At 49.8% G+C, this 21,319-nt stretch overlaps 5 protein-coding genes across 5 annotated transcripts; 3 read left to right on the plus strand and 2 right to left on the minus strand.

Moving 5' to 3' along the window:
- Positions 1 to 568: 568 nt before the first annotated feature.
- On the plus strand, positions 569 to 3,619 carry vpr-11 (Minor extracellular protease vpr; the record flags this gene model as incomplete). Its single annotated transcript, XM_037321106.1, has 3 exons — positions 569 to 1,307; positions 1,359 to 2,313; positions 2,362 to 3,619. The coding sequence occupies 3 exons, from the start codon at positions 569 to 571 to the stop codon at positions 3,617 to 3,619; spliced, it is 2,952 nt and encodes a 983-aa protein (XP_037180744.1).
- A 1,774-nt stretch (positions 3,620 to 5,393) lies between these two features.
- Positions 5,394 to 6,074, minus strand: CGCA056_v005856 (15-hydroxyprostaglandin dehydrogenase; the record flags this gene model as incomplete). Its single annotated transcript, XM_037321107.1, has 2 exons — positions 5,394 to 5,914; positions 6,017 to 6,074. 2 exons carry the CDS (start codon positions 6,072 to 6,074, stop codon positions 5,394 to 5,396), a joined length of 579 nt encoding a protein of 192 aa, XP_037181194.1.
- A 1,064-nt stretch (positions 6,075 to 7,138) lies between these two features.
- ethA-0 (FAD-containing monooxygenase EthA) lies at positions 7,139 to 8,623 on the minus strand (the record flags this gene model as incomplete). Its single annotated transcript, XM_037321108.1, has 1 exon — positions 7,139 to 8,623. The coding sequence occupies one exon, from the start codon at positions 8,621 to 8,623 to the stop codon at positions 7,139 to 7,141; it is 1,485 nt and encodes a 494-aa protein (XP_037180742.1).
- A 3,435-nt stretch (positions 8,624 to 12,058) lies between these two features.
- Positions 12,059 to 13,121, plus strand: RED2-3 (Dehydrogenase RED2; the record flags this gene model as incomplete). The annotated part of the gene is made up of 2 exons (XM_037321109.1): positions 12,059 to 13,046; positions 13,099 to 13,121. The coding sequence occupies 2 exons, from the start codon at positions 12,059 to 12,061 to the stop codon at positions 13,119 to 13,121; spliced, it is 1,011 nt and encodes a 336-aa protein (XP_037182132.1).
- Positions 13,122 to 17,426: 4,305 nt separating this feature from the next.
- On the plus strand, positions 17,427 to 17,854 carry CGCA056_v005859 (uncharacterized protein; the record flags this gene model as incomplete). Its single annotated transcript, XM_037321110.1, has 4 exons — positions 17,427 to 17,509; positions 17,566 to 17,612; positions 17,660 to 17,694; positions 17,810 to 17,854. 4 exons carry the CDS (start codon positions 17,427 to 17,429, stop codon positions 17,852 to 17,854), a joined length of 210 nt encoding a protein of 69 aa, XP_037182131.1.
- Between the last annotated feature and the right edge of the window lie 3,465 nt (positions 17,855 to 21,319).

Consider the following 21,319-nt stretch of genomic DNA (forward strand, 5'->3'; position numbering starts at 1 on the left):
TATCGTGAATGCCGGCGGCAACAAAGTTTGGGGGCGATAGCAGTGTTCATTTCGAGGTATCCACCACCGACCTTCCTAATTCGACCAAAAATGCGAGGATGTACCACGCATCATTGATTGTCCCCGTCTTTGGAAGAATACGAGGTTGTCGTATGAGCTTTTCAATTGGTGGGCTTATAGAAATGACTCGATGCCGTGGTCTTCCTCGTCGCACAGGCTTAATCAAGCTTTCAAGCCTCAGCGATGTAGATTGCCGGGCGATCGGAAATCTACAACACCTACCCGATACTACCTAGGTTAGTGGCTACCCTGATATTGAAACACAAAAGGACCTCGAGATAATCTGAGCAAATTGCAGATTCATATCGCCATCCTTATCGTGAATCACGCCTTGGACTCAGCCGACACCTCATTGCCGAGAGCTCTCAACTGATTACACGAGAGAACGTTTGACAGGCAGGTCCTACTTATCATAGCCTTCGCTCTGCATCGTATTTCCTATTTTCTTGCGTACTTCGTCTTTCGTCTTTCATGTTGCAACCACCACACTCTCTTACTTGTTCTCATTATGAAGTTCGCACTGCAGGCTTTGGCTATTGCCGCCGCCCTGGCTACGCCAGGACTGGCGGTTTTGAAGCCCGGATCAGCTACGAAGATCACACCTCCTCCGAGCCATGGCTTCATCATTGAGTTGGAGCCAACCGCTGCCTCTATCAATGGTCGAGCTGCCGATGGCATTGAAGTTGATGCTCATTCTGCGTTCCATCGCCGAGCTGAAGACGTGCTGGACTATTCGGTCCGACATGAATTCAAAAACCCGGAATATTTCTATGGACTCTCGATCAACGCCAAAAACGATACGGATATCACCACTCTTTTGGCTTTGCCGCAAGTCAAACAGGTCTGGCCCAACCGATACTATGAACGCCCCGCCCCTGTGATTCACGGAAGAAGCCCCAAAGCTCCCAATGAATACGTTCCGGTCGGAGTTCAGCCTATTCATTTGCGAGACGTTGCGCAAGTTGCAACAGTGAACGGGACCAGCGATGTTCTCTCTAGCCTGAAGATGACAGGTGCCGATAAAGTTCATGGCCTAGGAGTTACTGGCAAAGGCGTCAAGATTGGAGTCTTGGATACTGGAGTTGATTATCGTCATCCAGCTCTCGGAGGCGGCTTTGGAGCTGGCTTCAAGGTTTCAGGAGGCTACGATCTGGTCGGGGATGATTTTGTGGGATACAACGATCCGGTGCCCGATGATGATCCGTTGACAACTTGTCTTGATGGAGGTCATGGAACTCATGTTGCTGGTAAGCTCAAATCTCTTCACAACACCGGACTTGGTGTCTAATACTGCACAGGAATCATCGCTGCTAGGGATCCTGACGGACTTGGCTTTGGAATTGTCGGAGTCGCTCCTGACGCATCGTTGTATGCTTACCGAGTCTTGGGCTGCACCGGAGGCACGACCGATGACATCCTGATGCAAGGATTCGAAAAGGCAGCAAGCGATGGTGTCGATCTCATCAGCATGTCTATTGGAGAGACCGCTGTCTGGGAGACTGGGTCACCTTACGTTCCTCTTCTTGCAAAGATTCAAGCTCAAGGTATCGGCATGACCGTGGCTGCTGGCAACGAGGGAGATCAGGGTATCTATCTATCTTCTGCTCCCGCCCAGGACGCCAGCGTTATCTCGGTCGGCTCTGTCAGCGACGTGGTCTTCACGACGATGTACAACGCTGTTGGCTCAGATGACTCAACGATCGAGTACGCTCGAGTGGTTCCTATCAATGCGTCCGCTCGTTACAATGTTTTCTACGCCGACGACGATCAACAGAACTGTGTGGACCAGGCATGGACTGACGCGATCGCTGCATTTCCAGAGAAGGACAACGTCATCGTACTGATTAGCTCAGGCAGCAGCTGTACTCTCGACCTTGACGTGCGCACCAATTCTTCCGGCTTCAAAAATGTCTGGGAGTGGTTGCCTGACACCAGCGACGTTGAAATCGACTCTCCGGGGGCTAACGGGGACGTGGACATTGTGAGAATCAAGAAGTCTGAGTCAGACAAGATCCTGGCAGGTATTGCAGAACAAGGAAGAAACTACACTTTGACTTTCAAAGATCAGAGCGTTCATCAAATCCCGCAACCAACCGGAAACACGACTTCATGGTTTTCAACTTTTGGTCCCACTATGGAGATGTCATTGAAACCACAGGTTTCGGCACCGGGGGGCACCATTCTCAGCACCTGGGTCACTTCCAACGGTTGGGGCTATGCGATCATCTCTGGGACTTCTATGGCCACCCCTCAGTATGTTACTCTTCATCATGGTCTGGATATATGCTAACTGTTTCTCAGTCTTGCTGGATGCTACGCTCTTCTGAAGCAGAAGTTCCCTAGCCTCTCTCCGAAAGAGATTGCGAGACGCCTGCAATCATCCGCAACTCCTCTGAACCAGTACGAAGGAGGCGGAATCTTGACAACGGCGGCCCAACAAGGATCGGGTCTGGTCAATATTTTGAAGGCAGTCTCAACCGAGACAGTGTTTTCGACCACGGAGTTCAACCTTGGAGATACTGCCAAACCCGCCAAGCAGAACTTCACGATTGAGAATCAGTCTGCCCAGCCCAAGACGTACTCGATTGGCCATAAGGGTGCCGCCGAAGTTGATGCACTCCCCAAGGCCAAGACTCTTGACGTCAACGATATGTTCTACTGGTCTCTCAACTTCAACTCGATCTATGCCAACGTTTCCTTCAGCGAGAAATCTTTGACAATTCCATCTGGCGACAAAGCTACGGTCGAGTTCGAAATTCAACCTCCTGAAATTGACCCTAGCCTGCTGCCTGTGTACAGCGGCTTCATCACAATCACTGATGATGACGAAGAGTTCGTCCTTCCTTATCTCGGTATCCCGTATGCCCGAAGCACTCAGCCAAATATCTACACGGGCGATGTCCCGAACCTATCGCCGGAGCTGCAGCCCCCAGCGGAAATCCCTACACTTCCCTTTATCAGTGCAGGGGATACTGGCGTTCGTAACAACGATAGGATGGTCTTCAACTTTCCGGCCAAGGACGTCCCAGAAAACGAGACACGTCCGGCTGATAACAACCCTATTATTACTCTCTTTATCGACCAGCCCTCCGCATACGTTCGATTGGATGCTGTTCCTGTTGATCTTGCTTTGAATCCCGCCTACAACTTCACACCTTCATCTCTTGGTTATATTCCCGGAGGACCCTCGAACTCGACTTCCTTCAATAACACCACCACCCTGCAACCGCCTTTGGATCTCAACTCGCTCGACAACTTCGCTGGGGTTAAGAGCTACGGCCTGATTGGCTCTATGTATGGCGGTGACAAGCCTAAGTATACTACGTCAATCCTGTTCCGTGGCTACAGCGTTTATGGTACCGAATGGACTTGGGCCGAGGTCGAGTTGGCTAATGGGACTTTATACCAACTCCCTAATGCAGACTATCGTGTTCTTGTTCGAGCATTGAGATGGGGTGGAGATATCACCGACTCGAGTGATTATGACAGCTGGCTCAGCCCGGTCGTCAGGGTTAACATTACAGACCCTGGGTATCCCAACCCATGGAACTCAGTCTGAGGTGTCCACTCCCTCACGTCGATACATCCGGAAGCTCAATATGTTCATGTAATAGTAATTTTGTCCGTCATCAGTTGGTTTCAGCAGCATGCGAGTTTTTCCGATTGTTGAATATAAACGGAGTCAAATGTCCATTCGAAGTCTTCCGAAGAGAAGACTTCTTTGGTCCTATGATCATAGCCCCGTAATTCCGCACTTCCGCAAACCCGCGGTCTAATTCCGTCTGTGACGATCACTCCCCAACATCAGTACGATTCCGAACGTTCGGAATTTCCGCCAATTGAACACGAGCTTGTCTGGTTGGTCGAGTATCGGCTGAGGGAAACCCTGCAAACGCCGTTCCAAGGACAACTCTAAAAGGACGCTTTTGATCCCGACCGTATTTCTTTGATGCTCCAAGTGCCAGCCGCCAACCAAGCCACTTTGTTACCAGCATGATGCTGTCCTTTATGAGAGCCCCTCACCCGCCACGTACAAACAGTGCGACCAACAATCCGATATTCTATGAGAATGGACGGTCGTCTGTTTCATTCTCCGCACCTGGATCGGAGTACATCATGACGCATCGTTTACCGCCGACAACCCAGGAGAATGGAGTATCCATAATACAGCCGCCGTTTCACTATCATATATACCAAGATGAATTCTTCCGGCTTCAATCTGGGAAAGGGAACTTTTTTCGAGGAGTGGACCCTAAGCCATTCGTCACCTTGTCGGATGAGCCCGATGGCCAAACAACAGCTTCCGTCAAAGCCGGTACCTATCACCGGTTCGAGAACGCAAGCAAGTCTGAGGATCTTGTTGTGGACATTCACTTGACACCGGAATCCTATGAAAATGAGCAAAGGTTCTTCCGCAACTTCTTCGGATATTTAGACGATTGCAAAAGTGCCGGAATGCAACCCAGCGTCTTTCAGCTGTTTGTGTTACTCAATAGTGCGGACACACCACTTGCCGTGCCGATTTCTTGGCAACCCTTCGGAAGAATTGCGAGTAGAATACTTCTGACTGCTGTGGCGTTTTGGGGACGTTGGATTCTGGGGTACAAGCAGACTTACGCGGAATATTACCGATCGGAAAAGCGCGAGTGACAGATCAACGAGACGGAGTATAACACACGGGCTCCCGGTACATCCCGTACCTTCACGCGGAGAAAAGATTAAGTGTCAACACCTGTGTGTTGAATCGGAGAGGAATCAGAGTTTCAAGAAGAGAACAGGACAGTTTTGGGTGACAGTCTAAAATTGAGAGATCAATCACAGTCGTAGTTGGCATTTTTCTCAGATAGTAGTTTGGCCTTCTGTCAATGTTTTCCCTCCGGTGCGCAGGTTGAACGCATTCCCTGCTGGGCAACCATTCGCATGAAATTCAATTCCTCTTCCATGGCTTTTGTGCCTGCACCCATGGGACTAGCTCTCGGATAAAGAACTTCCAGCTGAACCTCTTTCTGATGAACCTGAGGATGATCTCTACTACCAGTCATCATAATCTCGAGGATATTTCCGTTGCCATACTGCTCTTTGGTAAGAAGCTTCATCATAGCATCAGCTAGATTCTCAGTTGATAAAGCAAGATCATTGACAGGGAGACGATCTCTGCAAAATTCCTAGTCGAACAAGGGAGTCTAGACCAATTAAATCAGGAAGTTAGCAATTGCGCAAAGTTGGTTGTTTATCCTTCGGATATAACAACATCATAATAAGCGACATACTCTTGTTGGCCCTGGGCAGATCACCGAGTTCCTAATACCAACAAGCTCCTTCAAACCTTGCAATTATTTGACCACACTCAGGATGGCAGCCTTGCTCGCAAAGTAGAATGGTGTCTGGATTAAGTGGACGTAACCTCCCATGCTAGAAACCCAGAGCAGGTTGCCTTCGGTGTCCCTGTTTTGCAGCCAATAGTCCACCGCCATCTGTGCTAGGCGGATGGGACCTATGGTATTGACATTGAAAATGTGGTATGATCCCACTGCAGCGTCGACAGGGTCTCTGGACTGTGGAGAAATCCCCGGCGGGTTCCAAAAGGATGACCAAGGAGGCTCAAAAATGCCTGCATTGTTGATGACTATATTGACACGACCGAAGGTGTCCACTGATGTTGTCCAGAGCGAAGTTAAATCAGACCAGTTGGTTATGTCTGTCTTGTGAAAGACAGCTGAGGGGTGAACGGCGTCAGCTGGTGGATGGGGAAACTTGGAAATGGTATCCGTAGCTTCTGCACGTAGATTCAAGTCTGCAAAAATCACTGAGCAGCCGTGCGCAAGAAGTCTTTGGGCAATGGCGAGGCCGATTCCTATCAGGAAACAGGGAGTTTGTGTCAGTATACTTGAATGCTTGAAGGCTTGGGAACACATGTCTGAACCAACGCCTCAATGAAGAGAGGATCCATACTGACCTGATCCTGCGCCGGTGACCAATGCAACTTTGCCTCCGACATTGTATCTGATACCCATATCGAAGAGGGACAAGGTCGGACGTATAGAAGCACGCGTTGATATTGGTCCTTTTTGCTGAAGGGATAGAAAGGAAAAGAATCTGCCGCCTTGGTCAAGTCCAAGCAGTCTTATAAGATTTCTGTGCAGTAATCGCTGCAGAGAGCAAGGATTCTCAGTCGGAGACGTCCGCAAGAAGGCAGTTACACCGGCATGGCGCATTCAAATGCCACGACAACATGCAGACCTCCAACAGAATCTTAGGCTATCAAGCGAATTAGGAGCAAGACCCAAGAAACACCCCTGAAGTTAGCACTCTAGTAAGTGGATCCAACATGCAACCGAACGTCGGCCTATCCAGACGGAAGAAAAACGATCATTATCATAATGGCTGTGCCCTCAGAATTGGAAAGAATGAGAAAGATGTGACTGCGCTTGTGACGGGCCCGCATTAATTCTGCAAACTTATTTTATTTGCGTTGTAATTGGTTGAAAACATACAAAATTGACTTGGACTCCGAGGTTGGACCACATTGCCAGCTGGGGATTTGCTCATCACAATCTTGAGATTCCCTACCGGATTATGGACCTAATCATACATAATAAAATCCAAATTCAAGCTAGAAGACTCATAGAACATGAGCGGCAGTCAGAAAGATAGAGAATATTGAAATCACGACGGTAACTGCCGTATCTACAGTGGTCAAGTAATATTGCAAGTAACAAGCTTTATGTAACAAGTCAAATGTTGCCCGAGTACACAACCGAACTTGGGGTCCGCTGACCCAGCGATTAAAATTCAATCATCAACTGTAGATAGTTATGGTTTCTCTGAAAGGAAAAGTGCTGAATGGTGTTACGCTCGAGAGGTGAGAGGTGAGGCATATCAAGAGACGAAACACACGATAGAGTCTGTAACAGCGAAGGGCACGAACAGGTAGAAGAGAGAAGACGGTTATATTTAGTCCGCAGAGATCAATTGTCTAGTACACAAAGAATGCCCAGAGGTTTGGCAATAGACCAAGATTCTCCGGCAATAAAGGTCGCACAGCGGACTTGAGGTATCGCCAGCCCCAGCCAGTTTCCTATGCGACTTTCAATCCGGCAAAGATGTTCCCAAACATAGCCCCCCAGAGATCAAGCATATAGAATTTTCTTGCAGCCCACAGCCCATCTCCAGCTTTGGGAAACACCTTGGTTGCATGTCTGACATATGTTGAGGTGAGACTCATGACAGGCTTGGGCTTCATGTTGTTGGCATCCACAGTATACGGTGTAACGGAGTGGATGCCATTCGATCTCATGCTCCGCCAAAGACGAACCAGGTATGAACTTGTAGCTTCGGCACCCAAAGTCCAAGATGCATTGGCATATCCGAACACATATGCCAAGTTGGGCACATCTTGGAGCATGCAGCCCTTGAACCCGAACTTCTGGTTCGGATCCACGGGGTTTCCGTTGACAGAAAGGGAGATCGCGCCAGCGAACCGTATTTTGAGCCCAGTTGCGGTGATAATGATGTCTGGCTTGAGAATTCTTCCAGACTTCAACACAATTTCGTTGTTGGTCACCACGTCAATGACGTCGGTTACGACATCTGCCTTCCCAGAGCGTAACGCCGCGAAGAAATCAGCGTCTGGGCACACACAAAGACGTTGCTGCCAGGGGTTGTACTTGGGACTGAAGTTCGGATCCAGAGGAATTGAAGGGGGCAGCTCCTTCGCAGTGCGTCCCAGCAAAGCTCTCCGTGCTGACTGTGGGAACAGCTGACAATAGTAATAAAGCAGGTAACCGAGCAAGATGAATTGAACTCTCAGAATTCGGCTCGAGATACTCCTCGGAAGTACAGACAGCATTAGCCTGCTGGGAAGGCTCTTCTGGGTTGGCAACCCCGTAATGTAGGTTGGGCTTCTCTGAAGCATTGTCGTTCGACTGGCCTCCGTGGCCATGTTTGGTAGCAATGTCACCGCAGTCGCTCCACTTCCAATAATGACCACGTGCTTGTTCCGGTAATCAAGATCTTCGGGCCAAAACTGTGGATGAACGACTGGGCCTGTGAAGTTTTTGATGCCAGGGATCTCCGCAGCCAGCGGTTGCTCATAATCATAGTAACCGGTACCTAGGACGACGAAACGGGCCTTGAAACAGTTGATCTTTTCACCGTGCCCAGTTGTTTGTAATGTCCATAGCGACTCTGATGACTGCCAGTTTGCCGAGATGACTTGGTGGTGAAACTTGATATTTTTGTCGATACCATACTTCGACACCGACTCATGCAGGTAAGACATGATGGATGGGCCGCTGGCTAGAGGGTTGTCGCCTTTCCATGGGTTCCATGAGAACCCGAAGGTATAGATATCGGAGTCTGATCGTATTCCAGGGTAACGAAAGAGATCCCAGGTTCCTCCAATTTCGCCACGCCCTTCGAGAATGGCGTATGAAGCCCCTGGAGGCCCGTGGGCCTGGAGGTAGTATGCTGTGTTGATACCAGATATGCCGGCACCGATGATGATGACGTCAAAGATATCGCCCGCAGTGGCGAGCTCTGCTTGACTAAGAGCGGCATCCATGACTATTCTTTTTGGGAAAATGTACCGGACGGATAAGGTCTGAGTAGAGAGTAACTAGATGGACTTTTTGATCACCAACTTGGGTTTATATACTCGATTAACGTTGCTGGAAGCACTCGATGATGGGAAACGTCGGAGCAGACTTGGACACGTGCAACGGCCCTTGTACATTGGAATTTCATCCTGCAGCCTCGGGTTTCAGCACCCCAGCAAGCTGGAGATGGGACGACTTCCTGAACGGGACAATAGTCTCCGGTAAACCGCCTGCGTCGGAAGCGGGGCTACTGGCAATGTCGCAAACTCCGTGCCATTTCTTCGGGCTTTGAAGTCCGCCAAGCTCCACTGGCCTTTCATTGCCAGTGAGTCTTGGAAGAAAACCATCGGCTTGATTCAGCATCGTGTTGACTGTTGCCCCGTCCCACAACACCGGCGTGAGACAGTAAACTTGGTTTACGTCAATGATGCGCAATTACCCTGCATAACCAGGAAACTGCCGGAGTGTACAGAAGTGACGGAAATTTCCCATACGTTGGTGTTTGAAAAATATCTGCCGCATAGTGGAAACCCGTCACGATGTAACTCCGTCCGCGCATGCAACATGCACAACTGGGCAGCAGACTTCTTGCTTCGTTCTCTTTTTAATCAATGTTCCACCTTTCGTTCCAGCTGAGGCCGCACACGTACACGTCAAGGGAATGAGAAGTGTTCCGTTGCTCCGTGCATATGGGAATCTCCGGCAACCGCGGACGCCGTTAGGATACATCATTCACGGCACCACGGCGAGGTCCAGCCTCAACCTGTCTTGGCGATAGCCTGGTATGTTCAAAGAATCCCGCCCTCCAGTGGGTAATAGTTCTCGCCTTCATGCTTTGCAGCAATTGCTGAAAAACAAGGGTCTAAAATTATTTCAGCCGGAAGCTGTCAAAGCGCCTCACATTGGACTGCCCAAGATGACGATGGACGGCCGAGGTGCCTCGGCCTCTTCTCCGGGCGGGGCTTTAGAGAAGCAACTTAACGCATTATTCATTTTGCCGCGACTCGCATTAGTCGCATTCGCATTTGTTTTACCCCGTCCGTGTTTTGCCGCTCAGATGACAACCCCGCTCCAGCTTTTTATCTTTTCTCCATCCCAACAGCCGAAATGACCAGAATCCATCCGTAAGCGCAGACTACAAGCCTGATATGCCCCGAAAAGCCTGCGACGTCTGCTACAATAAGAAAGAAAAGTGCGTCTTCGATGGAGATTCCACCTTCTGCAACTTTTGCGTTGCACACAAGCAGCCATGTCGACTCACTAGGCCAGAGCGACGCATGGGGCGTCCACCGGTGGTTAAGAATTTACCCCATGGGCACAGCGGGATCATACTAGGTCTTGACGTACCCACGAGTCACAAACCGAGCTACTCCAGATCTCAGAATAACATACAAAGCATTCAATTCCAAAGTCCCCGCGACCTTGGACTGGAGCAGGGAAATCTGAACCCTCTTGTGTTGTTGCACAGCTCGGCGAATAAGCATCATCTTCTCAACGCCCTCACAGACCGACAGATATTCTACACCTTTCATCGAAACTTCATGATCGGTCCCAGTTTTGCCGAGTCATTTAGGCTATCCATTCAGACGATACTCCCCTGTTCGAACATCAGCCTACTGAAGGCGTACGATGCCGTATTTGCGGTGTGGGATGATGTTGGTCAAAGAGTTAAACCACCCGAGGAGATAGATCTATCCGAGGGCAGAGACTGTTTGAAGAATTTGGTTCAGTTCGGCAGCACGTCGGACCTATTGGACAACGCCTCGATCTTGATGCTGGGCCAAATACTGATTGTCTATCATCTCTTCACCACTTGCACGTCAGCCTGGGCAATCAATCGACATGCGATCCTGTCGGCCAAAAAGTCTTACAGCGACCTCCTTGCCCAGCCTATATTCGATCCGATCTCAATCACGCCGATTCTGTTCGACACAGCTGAGTCGTTGATACGGCGGGAAATACCTGTCATTCAAGTGCCAAAAACCGATCGCTTTATTGTCGACAGGTCGGTGGGTCTATGCTGGTCCCTTCTCCCCCTGTTGCACGAACTATGCGAAGTTAGCGAGAGGATGAAGACATGGTCTAGCCAGGACCTCCTTAAACAGAGTCAAGAACGGCTTTTAGAAGTGGACGACGCTTTTACGGCCGTAGAGCGAGCGATACGGGCATGGGAGCCGTCCGCACCGCCCACACTTTTCGAAGACTTTACTTCAATTGAGGTCGCTGCGATGCTTACACAAGCTCGCGTTTACCGAACCGCAGCTTTACTTCTTATACATCGGCTTAGATATCCACTGGGGGTTGAGGACGCTGTTGCGCGCTGGCATGCCAACATGATCTGCGCAGAGTTGACCGGATTCGTCAACTTAACACCTGAAGATATGAGGGGACTTCCTGTTGGACTTCCTCTTCTGGTGACGATGCTTGAAACGAGGGAAAGCGCCAGTAGGATAATACGTGGCTTAGGCTTATTCGCTTCACATCCCCAACATCTGGCAGCCCTTGATAATTTCGTTGGTCTTGCTTGGGCAGCGCGGAGAGGTGGCTTCCAGGGCCTCTGGTTTGATCTAGTCCACGTTAGCTTGCAGGTGCCTGTTGTTCCTTGAGTTTGTAATTCCAGTACGAATGCTGTGCACAGTAGTCACATCTTGTATCAGAGAGGGTTGGTGCAATCGTTCAATCGCTGGACCCTGGAAGAGATCCCTTCAGTAGGACTGATGTACGATCTGACCAGACCAGTTTTCGGTTAATGCTCCTCCTATCGTTCGCCGTGCATTAACAAGCTCCTGAAGTACGCGTGCTGGATGGCTGAGAGGCGATAGAGTTTCACGAAAACATAAAAGCTTCCCGGATGGAACCCGCCTGATACCCCGGTTGCGCTGAAGGGGGTTGGCTTAAACATGTCCCTAGCCACGCACCCTGGCCCTGTGAATTTTGCGGGGGAGTGGATGCGCCGGAGACATTCTTCCTACTTAGGTCTAGCGTTGTCGATCTCCCCCGTGCCGCCCGGACATCTTGCTGATTACACCTCATGACCATGTGGCTCTAATTCTAGAAAGGTGGCCAGAATTCAACGGAGAAAGATGAGGAATAGAGTAGTTAAAAAGGAACCGGAAACCACAAAAGAGAAAGATGAGGAAGGTACTGCTCTGTTCATGGGCATCGTGTACAACTCTGTACAGCGGCCATTCCGCGAGCCTGAGTCCGCTGGTTGGTAATCTAATATCAAGTCTAAATTGATTGATTGGAGAAACGAGCAAGTGTGTCGTACAGGGAGTCTACCAGGCTGTCACGTCTCAGAATACGAAAAGAGCAACAAGTTTCCGGGAGCTGTGGCACGGCCGCCCAGTTTTATCGGACGCCATCTGACTTGAACAGATGAATTGTTGCGGGTAAGAGCCATGGCAACAGAGAGGTATAAGACCATGAGAGTCCGTCTGCTGAGAAATGGTTGCGACTGCAAGGATCTTCTACTTATCGAACTTCTCATCACAATGACGGACATCATCAGCTCCACCCTCAAGACGATCAACGGCATTGCGGCTGTTGCTGTTCATCCTCTTGTTCCTGCGTCCCTTCTCACCTTCGTTGCTTATTCACCGCCCGATATGTTGCGGCGATCCCCAAGTCTTAATAGACTTCACCAATTGCTGACCGCAAATTTTGTGGTCTGCTACCGACTCCCACTACAAATCCTTCTGGTTGCAGGAATTGCTAGATACCTAAACAGAGCAGCGAACCGATGGGCCCTGAACAACTGGCGCCTTACCAGTCATCCTGGTTGGAGATGGGCAAATGAGATTGCGGTCGTGACTGGTGGCTGTAACGGAATTGGAAAGGCCATTGTGATAGGTCTCGCTCAGAAGGGAGTTACTGTTGCGGTACTTGATACTCAACCAATGCCCGCAGATCTGCGTGCCAATCAAAAAGTCAAGTACTGGAAGTGCGATATTACCTCGCCAGAAGCCGTATCAGCGAGCGCAACGGAGATCCGGGCCTCTTTGGGCAATCCGTCTATCGTAGTCAACAATGCCGGTGTCGCCTACACTCACTCTGTCATCGAAACCGATCCGGAAGACTTACGGAGAATATTTGGCGTCAACCTCCTTTCTCTGTGGTCTACAGCCAAGGAGTTTATCCCCGACATGATTATGAAAAACAAGGGCCACATTGTCACCGTGGCAAGCATGGCATCCTACTCAGCTTTGCCCACCGCAGTAGACTACTCCGCAACCAAGGCTGGCGCTTTGGCATTCAGCGAGGGTCTTTCCTGTGAGATCAAGCATGTATACAAAGCATCTGGAATATTGACCACCGTGGTACATCCAATGTGGGTCAGAACAAATATGACTGCGGCCCACGCTGAGAGGGTGGAACAGTCCTATGGGCGTATGATGGAACCAGAAGATGTGGCAAAAAGGGTGACTGGTCAAATCTTTAGTTGTCGAGGTGGACAGCTCATAATTCCAGACCAGTGGTCTTGGGCATCCGGAAACAGGGGTCTGCCGAGTTGGGTCCAAGAAATCATGCGGGATGCGGTGGGAAGAGAGGTTCCAAGACTAGGAGAAGCAAAGTGAATAGCAATGATAGTTTTGCCATGAGATAACCCTGTGAATTTACTCTTTCCTAGGGTCCAAGGCCATCGACAGATGAATAGAACGAGAGGAAGCTCAAGATCGAGTAGTATTTCATACATACACTGGTCCGTTCGTAAGACATTTCGAAAAAGCCCTTGCTGAGAGTTACAGAAGCAAGCTTTCCAACACATCCATACATTGCAATACGAAACAGAAGTCCAGAAGGATCAACTTCACCCGAACGATTCCAAGTGGAAGTTGTTATTGACAAACTTTAGGCCGCGGACCAACAGCAACCATTCTGAACTACAGCAATCAGACCGGGTTCGTTCGCAGTCCTCACACTTGTTAGTCGCTCTCCTAGAAAACTTGGAAAGTGTTTTCATCCCATCCGTAGGCTCTCGTCAATCGGCGAGATAGAATCAAACTCCGGTATCCTTCGATCTGGAAGTGGTGCGGTGCGTGAATCGTCACGGGACGAAGCTGTGGTAAATCTTCCGAGGGGACGAAGGCAACAGATGAACCACCTTTGTTGCGCATGATCGAGAAGCCGAGATCGGCCATAGCCGTCTCAAATGATTTCCAGCTAGTGGATGAGCGAGCTTTCGACTTGCTGAAAAGCGTCCAGAAGAATTCTGCAGTGGAAGATTTGACCTTGAAAGTCATGGGCCCCAGCGCGTCTGCTTCCACGGTGACATTTCTCGCAACATGCTTGTCATCTCCTTTGCGTGCATCAGGACTTTTGGGACTGGTTGGGCAGTCGCTTTTCTTCTTCCGGTTCGGTCGCTTGGAGGACTTGTTTGCAGCCGGACAAACTTGCTCGCTGTTGAATAGCTGGTGTTGCATCCGAGGTCTTTCATCGGTCTCTGCTAAGCTTGCCGAGTTGCAGGACATTCGGTCGATTCCGTACGACCTTTCGGACTTTGTATCACGACGTCGCGTGCTCTCTTCAGCAGAGAGGGGAGAATTGAGTGGCACCGAGGCATTGTTTTGCCGAAATGACACTCTCAACTGCTCGCAATGCGCATCAAGATCGGAGATGGAGTCCCTGAGAACGTCTTCATACAGGCCCCTAATAGTTGTACCCATGCGGTCAGTGACAAGTTCATCAAGCTTGTTGAGGCAGCCTTTGACCATGCTAGTTCTCAAGAGGACGGCGATTGGGCCGCAGTAGTCGCGCAAGTCAATGAACTTGTCCCTTTTCAAACTGTTGAGAAAGTCGATCTCCAGAGTGTGACATTTTGACACAAAGAAACAACCTTCCGTGCCGGACGGTGGCGGTAGACCTAATAATTCCGAGAGCTTTTTCACGTAATCACTGACAGAGACGAATTCGTGAAACGCCTTGTTGTCATGATCGCGGGGATTGTACAAGAAAGTTGAAGTCTGTGGCTCTTGCTTCCACAACGCAGCGAGGTAGCCCAACATGTAAATAACATCTGCTGGGTTATCGGATGAATGAGCAAGGTGAAACAGTAGTTATCGCTGAGAATCGCTGTCGATGATTTCCGTGGGGTCATTCTTGAAGACAATGACAGGGTTTCCGAGCTGATCGAAACCGTTTGACTTGCGTTGAAAATGACCAATTCCGAAGCCTTGATAGATGAAGCGCTTCAAGACTGCTTGCAAACGTGCCCATTCCAGCATGCAGGAGTTAGAAAGTTCTTGAAGAAGCACAGGCCGACATATGCTCTCGGTACCAACACGTTGCAGCTCCCTCAAGAGATGACCAATGTATGCCCAGATGGTGGCGCCCTTGACGAGATTCTGAACGACATTGAAGACGCAGGCGCTCGAGTACTTGTCAGTACAGTGGGGTAATAGGTTTTGGTGTTCATCCAGAATTCCCTCTGGCTGGCTGCAGAACCATCGTTCGACGTCGTGCTTCAGTGTACCCGGCTCTACCAACAACACTTCCCAAAGTTTATCGATGTCTTCCTTCTGGTGTCGAGCACCCCTGGAAAAGTCCGCAAATTCGGAAGACCCTCCTGTGTGGTTCAGGCGGGCGTTCACGCGGACGCAAGGCAGTGTGGGCTTTTCTGCATGCTCGGCTTCAGGCCCAAGGCTGAGGATTTCGGCAGTGATGCTCTTGAGGTCACCTATGAAACATTGCTGTCTTGCCAGAATGAGGTCTCCGAGAAGTGTGGGTACGCAGATGCTTGTTGCTAAGTCGGACGCCCAAAGGGCAAGAGGAAGTTCGTGTTCGGCAACTTCCCGTGAGGTTCCATAATCCTTGCTATCCGGAAAAAACATGAATACGCCCGGCAGCGGTGATCGTGGGCTTACCCCGCGATTTATCATGTAATGAACGTACAATGCGATCGCCAGATTGTCCACCACAACCCACAAAGACTTGTTGGTGCAAGGAAGTGGTGGCACGATGGGTGAGATGGTTGATGAGGTGTTCAGTGTCCGTTACCAGGTCGTTGAGATTCCACTCAGGCACGAGCTGATGGATCGATCCAAGAGATACATCTGATGCTCGATTTGGGGTACTTCGGCCGCGTCCAATAGCGAGGAGACACTTCACTCGTTGATTTCTACTCAGAAATCGCCAATTAGCTTTGATAGTGTCGGAATGTCGGCGCCATCGGTGAGCGAGGTCGGACTGGGTATCTCGTAGATGCTGAGCAAAAAAGCGTCTAGAGTACGCAGAAGAACTCGCCCCGTTACTGAAAGCATACCTGTCTTGCGACATGGCTGAGAAGGTGATGTTAGATCGTCAAACTTGTGATGGGGAATATGTTGAGGAGCAAGTTGTTTGGTGACGTCTTGCAAACGGAAGGAGGGGCAGATGGAAAAGGATATCTGCGAGAAGATTCTGGACAGCAAAGAGTTTTTTCCGGTTGGTTCTGGCAAACAAACAAAGCTGCACGTGATACACGTAGGTGAAGGTGAATAGGACGGGTAGCTGCATAGTGAATTTGGCAGGAGCATGAGTTGATGCTAACCCACTTTCACTCCTTCCCTCAGCAATCCATTGTTTGGGTTAGCTGAACAACTGAAGAGCTGCTACCTGTCCTGTGATTAGCCATAGTTATGACTCGTCTCCATAGGTACCTTGGACGGAAGAAAGACCACCGGATTGTAAAAGCAAGTCATGAATCCTCTGACTGGCAAAACCATCCTAGGAATACCTATCTCTTGGATTCTGGCACTTTTCTTACGTGATTGTAACATTTGAACCTGGAGACGACCGCCGACATAACCCTGAACGACTATTTGGTTTGAAGATCTTCACCTCAACGTTTAAATCTGCGATGTCAAGATTACCAATATTAAGATATTCAGCGATTTATTCCTGTTCACGCGCCTCTGAAAAGTTTTGTTGCTTAACTCTCCCAGGCCTCTATTCCCCCCCTAGCCTTGACTCCTCCAGGTCCGATGCAATGAAACTAGCAAGTAACTATTCTGCCGCTCATACCCGCCAAAAGCCTAATGCTGACCTTGTAGGCCATGGAATGACATTGACCATTGGTTGGGGCCACGATCTCTGCACCCCCGCAGCCCGCATGACGGGCGAGCAACTGATTGGAAAGCCCCTCGACGAGTTGACAGCTAGCATGGACCAGACGTGGCGAAAGTGATGAAGAGGTTCGTTGGGTTCAGGCCTCTGTAAGTCGTACTTTATGGAACAGTGAATTGAGTATACTGATTGATCATGCACTCCTTTAATGCAGGTTCATGGGGGGTCTACATCGCCAGCATCATAGATTCTTCGCCGAACACGAAGCCGTCCAGTTGCGCCGTTGCTCGGAGTTGTTTTACGGAATCGTGGAATCCCTTGGCCAGTGGATGGCGGATTCGGGCGTAAAGAAGACGAGCGGTGTCGGCCCCGGAGACCGGGCGCCACTCAGTATTACACGGCGTCCGCATCGCCTGGCAGCATTCTAGGTATCAATTTGCCCTGGAACGGCGCTCGTCCTTAATGCGGGGTAAATATGGAGAACCCGCCACTCGGTGAAATCTCACTGTCGGTGCTCACAACCGGGACACCCGACCCCATGCTTAGTACAGGGTTACTTCCCTCATCTAAGCATAAGAAAGAGCATTTCAGTTTTCCCCTTCTCCCACTTTAAAAGCACTTGCTCTATTGCCGACGATAACAAAGACATTTTTACGCCGACTCTCCCCAAAAAAATCTCTTCTCTAGCCTTTGACAGGCTTGCTGCAGCCGGAATCTGATCTTGCGATGGTGCCCTCCGACGAGAACAATCATTTTTCTGCACTGCGTCTTCGGCGAAATAGAAGAGTCCCTTACGTCAATCAAGCATGGTAAAGCCCACTTTGCCCTCGTCCACAAATTGAGATTTCTCTAAGTTGTTCGCAAGTATCGAATGCAAGCGAAAGAAAATCAAGTGCGACGGTGTCAGCCCCTGTGCGTCGTGTACGCGGAAATCAGTTCCATGTTAATATCATCCGCAGCGTTGAGTCTTAGCCACTCTAAAACCCAGACTAAAGTTAGTTATTAGGCCCCTTAAAGTCTATCATCATGTTCTACATGAGGTTTATCAATCAAGACCCCCATTCGTTTACCTTTCTACCATAAGGCCAAGATGGCTGACGAGAATGAAGAACCGCGGATTCAGCCAGGACTTCTTATTCTTCCTCTCAACATGAAGGTTCACTGGATGTTTCAAAACCTGCCCCTCCACCGACTCGATCATCAGGCACGCCTGGCCAACGAATGAGTCCTATTCTGGGTTTTAGATCACATCGCATGACATGCGACGCAAGTAGCCATTCTCCGGAGTTTTGTGGCCCCTTAAGCTCCGAGTTCACCTTTGGAGTTGTGAAAGGCAATTTAGAGGCCATGGGAATCCCACCAGCTATTTTGGACAAGTCAACAGCGAAGTCTAACTCTGCCTCGAATATGCTGTCTTAGCTGGCACACTACGGATTATTTATGAAACTCCTGGCCCAAGACCCCCTGTGGGAAATAAGTCTTGAAGATGCGACTGACCAAATCAAGCAGTGGTTTTCGGGCACTGGCTTTCTTTACGCTGTTGTCAGTGAAGAGCAAATGCTCAGGGTTGCCAGTAACGTTTTTAACACTCTGCAGAGTGTTAAAATCCACGAAACGCGAAGTCAAGGAGCTCTTGTAGAGTGCCTGTTAGATAGCGATACCAACAAACTGAAACTTATCCTGGCTATTTGTCTAAACTTGGAAAGCGGAAGTTGCAACGACTTAGCTCAGAGACTCTTTCAAAGCGCCACTGAAGCTGGCGAGGGGCTCCTCTAGGGCGCAAATTCGATCAGCAATATATAGTTGCTGGTGCTTATGGTACGTGGTGTTATAACTGAGAGTCAGGAGGAGAGTTTGCTGGTATGATGTTATTGACCAGCGTATTTAAGGCCTTTTACTACTATCACTTCGATGAAGAAGTGCGGACTGGTCGTATTATTGGTTTTGCCCCTGCCTCTGCCTCGAAATGGGCTTGCACTGCTGGGCATCAGTGAACCGCTTGACTAATTCGGAAGAGCAAGCTTTAGGCCTGCAGACGTTTTTGTGTTTGTACATCCTTGAAAGAAAGACGAGCCTGGGGCAGGGCATACCATTCTACATACAGGACAGTTATGTTGACCCTAACATACTGGCAACGACGGCTTCAAGTAGAAGCCGTTGAAACCCTCACCAAAGATTAAGTGGGTCGGTGCAGACATGGGGTAGAAGCTGGTTTTTTTTTTTTTTTTTTTTTTTATTTTTTTTTTTTTTTTAACGCCGTGGCGGCAAGGGCGCAGCCGCCCTTGCGGCCGACCTCCCGAAGGGTATGTGGCGTGGAGGGCCGTAGGTTCTCGCTATATACTATACAGTACACGCTGTCCCTCCCGTCCTCCAGATCTTACTCGTGAGTCACTTCCGTGTTCTATCCATCCCTAGTTCCCACTGGTGCCCTAGTTCCGTTATAGTAGTCTGGTCTCCCCTATGAGGTAGACTTTTTTTTTTTTTTTTTTTTTTTTGGAGTATAGGTTATGGCCTATCTCTCAGTACTGCGGGCAGATCTTCTGGAAGAAGTTTGTCACGCTAAGGAAGGCCTGGAAGCCTTCATGGTCAGTGATTAGCCCCTTGAAGTAGCGCTCAAGAGATCCTATAGGTCCTATAGGCTCCTGGCGACCATAAGGGTAGAGGGTAGGCCACTGTTGCCTCCCCACTAAGGTCTTTCGGCAGTAGACCAGATGGTCTACTTCCTTAGCCTCCCCGCAAGAGCAGGTAAGCAGTGCTTCTGTATGGTTGAAGCGTTGATGATACTGTTCGAAGTCCCCATGGCCTGATCGGGCTGCTAGGAGATGATGTAGGATTACCCGTGGTAAGGCTAGTTCAGGGGGGCAGGCCAGGGTAGCCTTAAGCCCTAGTTGTATATAGCGAGAGGCTGCCTCTTGCCTCCACCATTTCCCATACTGGTGTCGTTTACGCTCTTGAGCAAGCCGCTTGATCCCTGCTAGGGTAGCTAGTAGGCCTCTGGGGACTGGTAGCGTTGTACCCTCCTTAGCTAGGCTATCAGCCTCCTCATTCCCTTTTATCCCTTGGTGCCCTGGGGACCAGTGGGTTTGTATATTGTGTATCCTAGCTGCTTCCTGGATCTCTAGGAAGGCAGCTTGTGAGGATTCCAGGGCCTCACCTCGGATCCCCTGGATAACGCTAGTGTTATCAATACAGATGTGTATAGGCTGGCCTTGGGAAGTCAGGAGGGCCCTTTGGAGCCCTGCCCTCGCCCCCTCTGCCTCGCCGTCGAACACTTCCGTAATGCCGAGGCGGCTACACCCTTGAGCTATGCGTTTGTTACTGCGGTAGATAACAAAGCTGAAACCTGTAGCCCTGTTAGGGGCTTTAGAGCCGTCTGAGTAGATGATCGTATGGTTATCTGGCACAGTCTTAAGCCAGTCTTGAAACGCTTTAGCTGCTTTCTCCTTGCTTCGTCCAGCTGTAGGGTCTTGTAGTCCTGAAAGATGCTGCGGCTGTAGGAGTAACGGCCTTGGGCACCTAGGTAGGAGGGCTGATGTTCTTTGTAGTCTTGTTTGCTGCCGCCCTGGCTGTGAAAGCCTAGGGACTAAAGGGTGCTGTTAGTCAACCTTCTGTAGGCGTGTAGCAAAGCATAGGCGTGCCCCTTCGAGGGCTACTTTTGCTGTTGGCAGGCCAGCATCTCGAAGGAGGCTACTAGTGGGCGTAGTCTTCCAGACGGGTAGGATAGCCCTTGCTGCTGCTGTTATAACCTTCTCTACCCTCTTTACTAAGCCCTTCTGCCTTGTACTAACAGTAGCTGCCTGGTTATTAGCACTGCTGCTAGTAGCAGTAGTGCTGCTGTTTCTGGCTGGTCTCTTTAAACCTGCATACCAGGTCTCAGCTCCGTATAGGGCGGTTGGGAGGACACAGGCAATAACAGCTTGGCGGGCAGCAGCAGCTGGGAGCCCCCCTTTGGTGTTTGATAGATGGCGTAGGAACTAGGCTACGTTCTTTGCTGCTGCTACCTTTGTATCGACGTGGTGCCGGAAGGTGAGTTTCTTATCAAACCAGACCCCTAGCCATCGTATAGGCTTAGTTGAGGCCTTGATAGTTAGGTCCTTTGCCTGTATCTCTGGTAGGTCTTCCCTCTGCTTATGTTTCCTGCTGAAGTGGATTGCTTCACACTTAGCTGGGTCAAACGCAACCTTATTATCAATACCCCAGTTGAGGATCTGAGTTATCTCCTGGCTAAGGGCTGCAGAGTTTCCCTCTAGAGAAGGGCTAGTAGCCAGCAGGCCTATGTCATCTGCATAGCCGAACCGCAGCTTCTGGTTATCAGCTAGGATATCAGCTATATAGAGCAGAAAAAGGATAGGGGATAGCGGAGAGCCCTGAGGGAGCCCACAGGATAGGGGGAAGTCCTCTGTAGTAGTCTCCTCTAGCCTGACTCGGGCGGTCCGGCTAGAAGCAAAGGTAAATATCAGCCTAATCAGACTACTAGGCCAGCCTTGCTGTCGTAGCCTAAGAATAAGTCGATTTCATAGGACAGAGTCAAAAGCCCCCTTAACATCCATTGTTGCTAGAGTTGCAGTAAGCCCTAAGTCTAGAGCCCTTTCGATCTCATAGGTTAGACAGGTTGTTAG

Source organism: Colletotrichum aenigma (genome assembly GCF_013390185.1).
Source record: "Colletotrichum aenigma strain Cg56 chromosome Unknown KSG_Cg56_contig03, whole genome shotgun sequence".
Classification (NCBI taxonomy): Eukaryota; Fungi; Ascomycota; class Sordariomycetes; order Glomerellales; family Glomerellaceae; genus Colletotrichum; species Colletotrichum aenigma.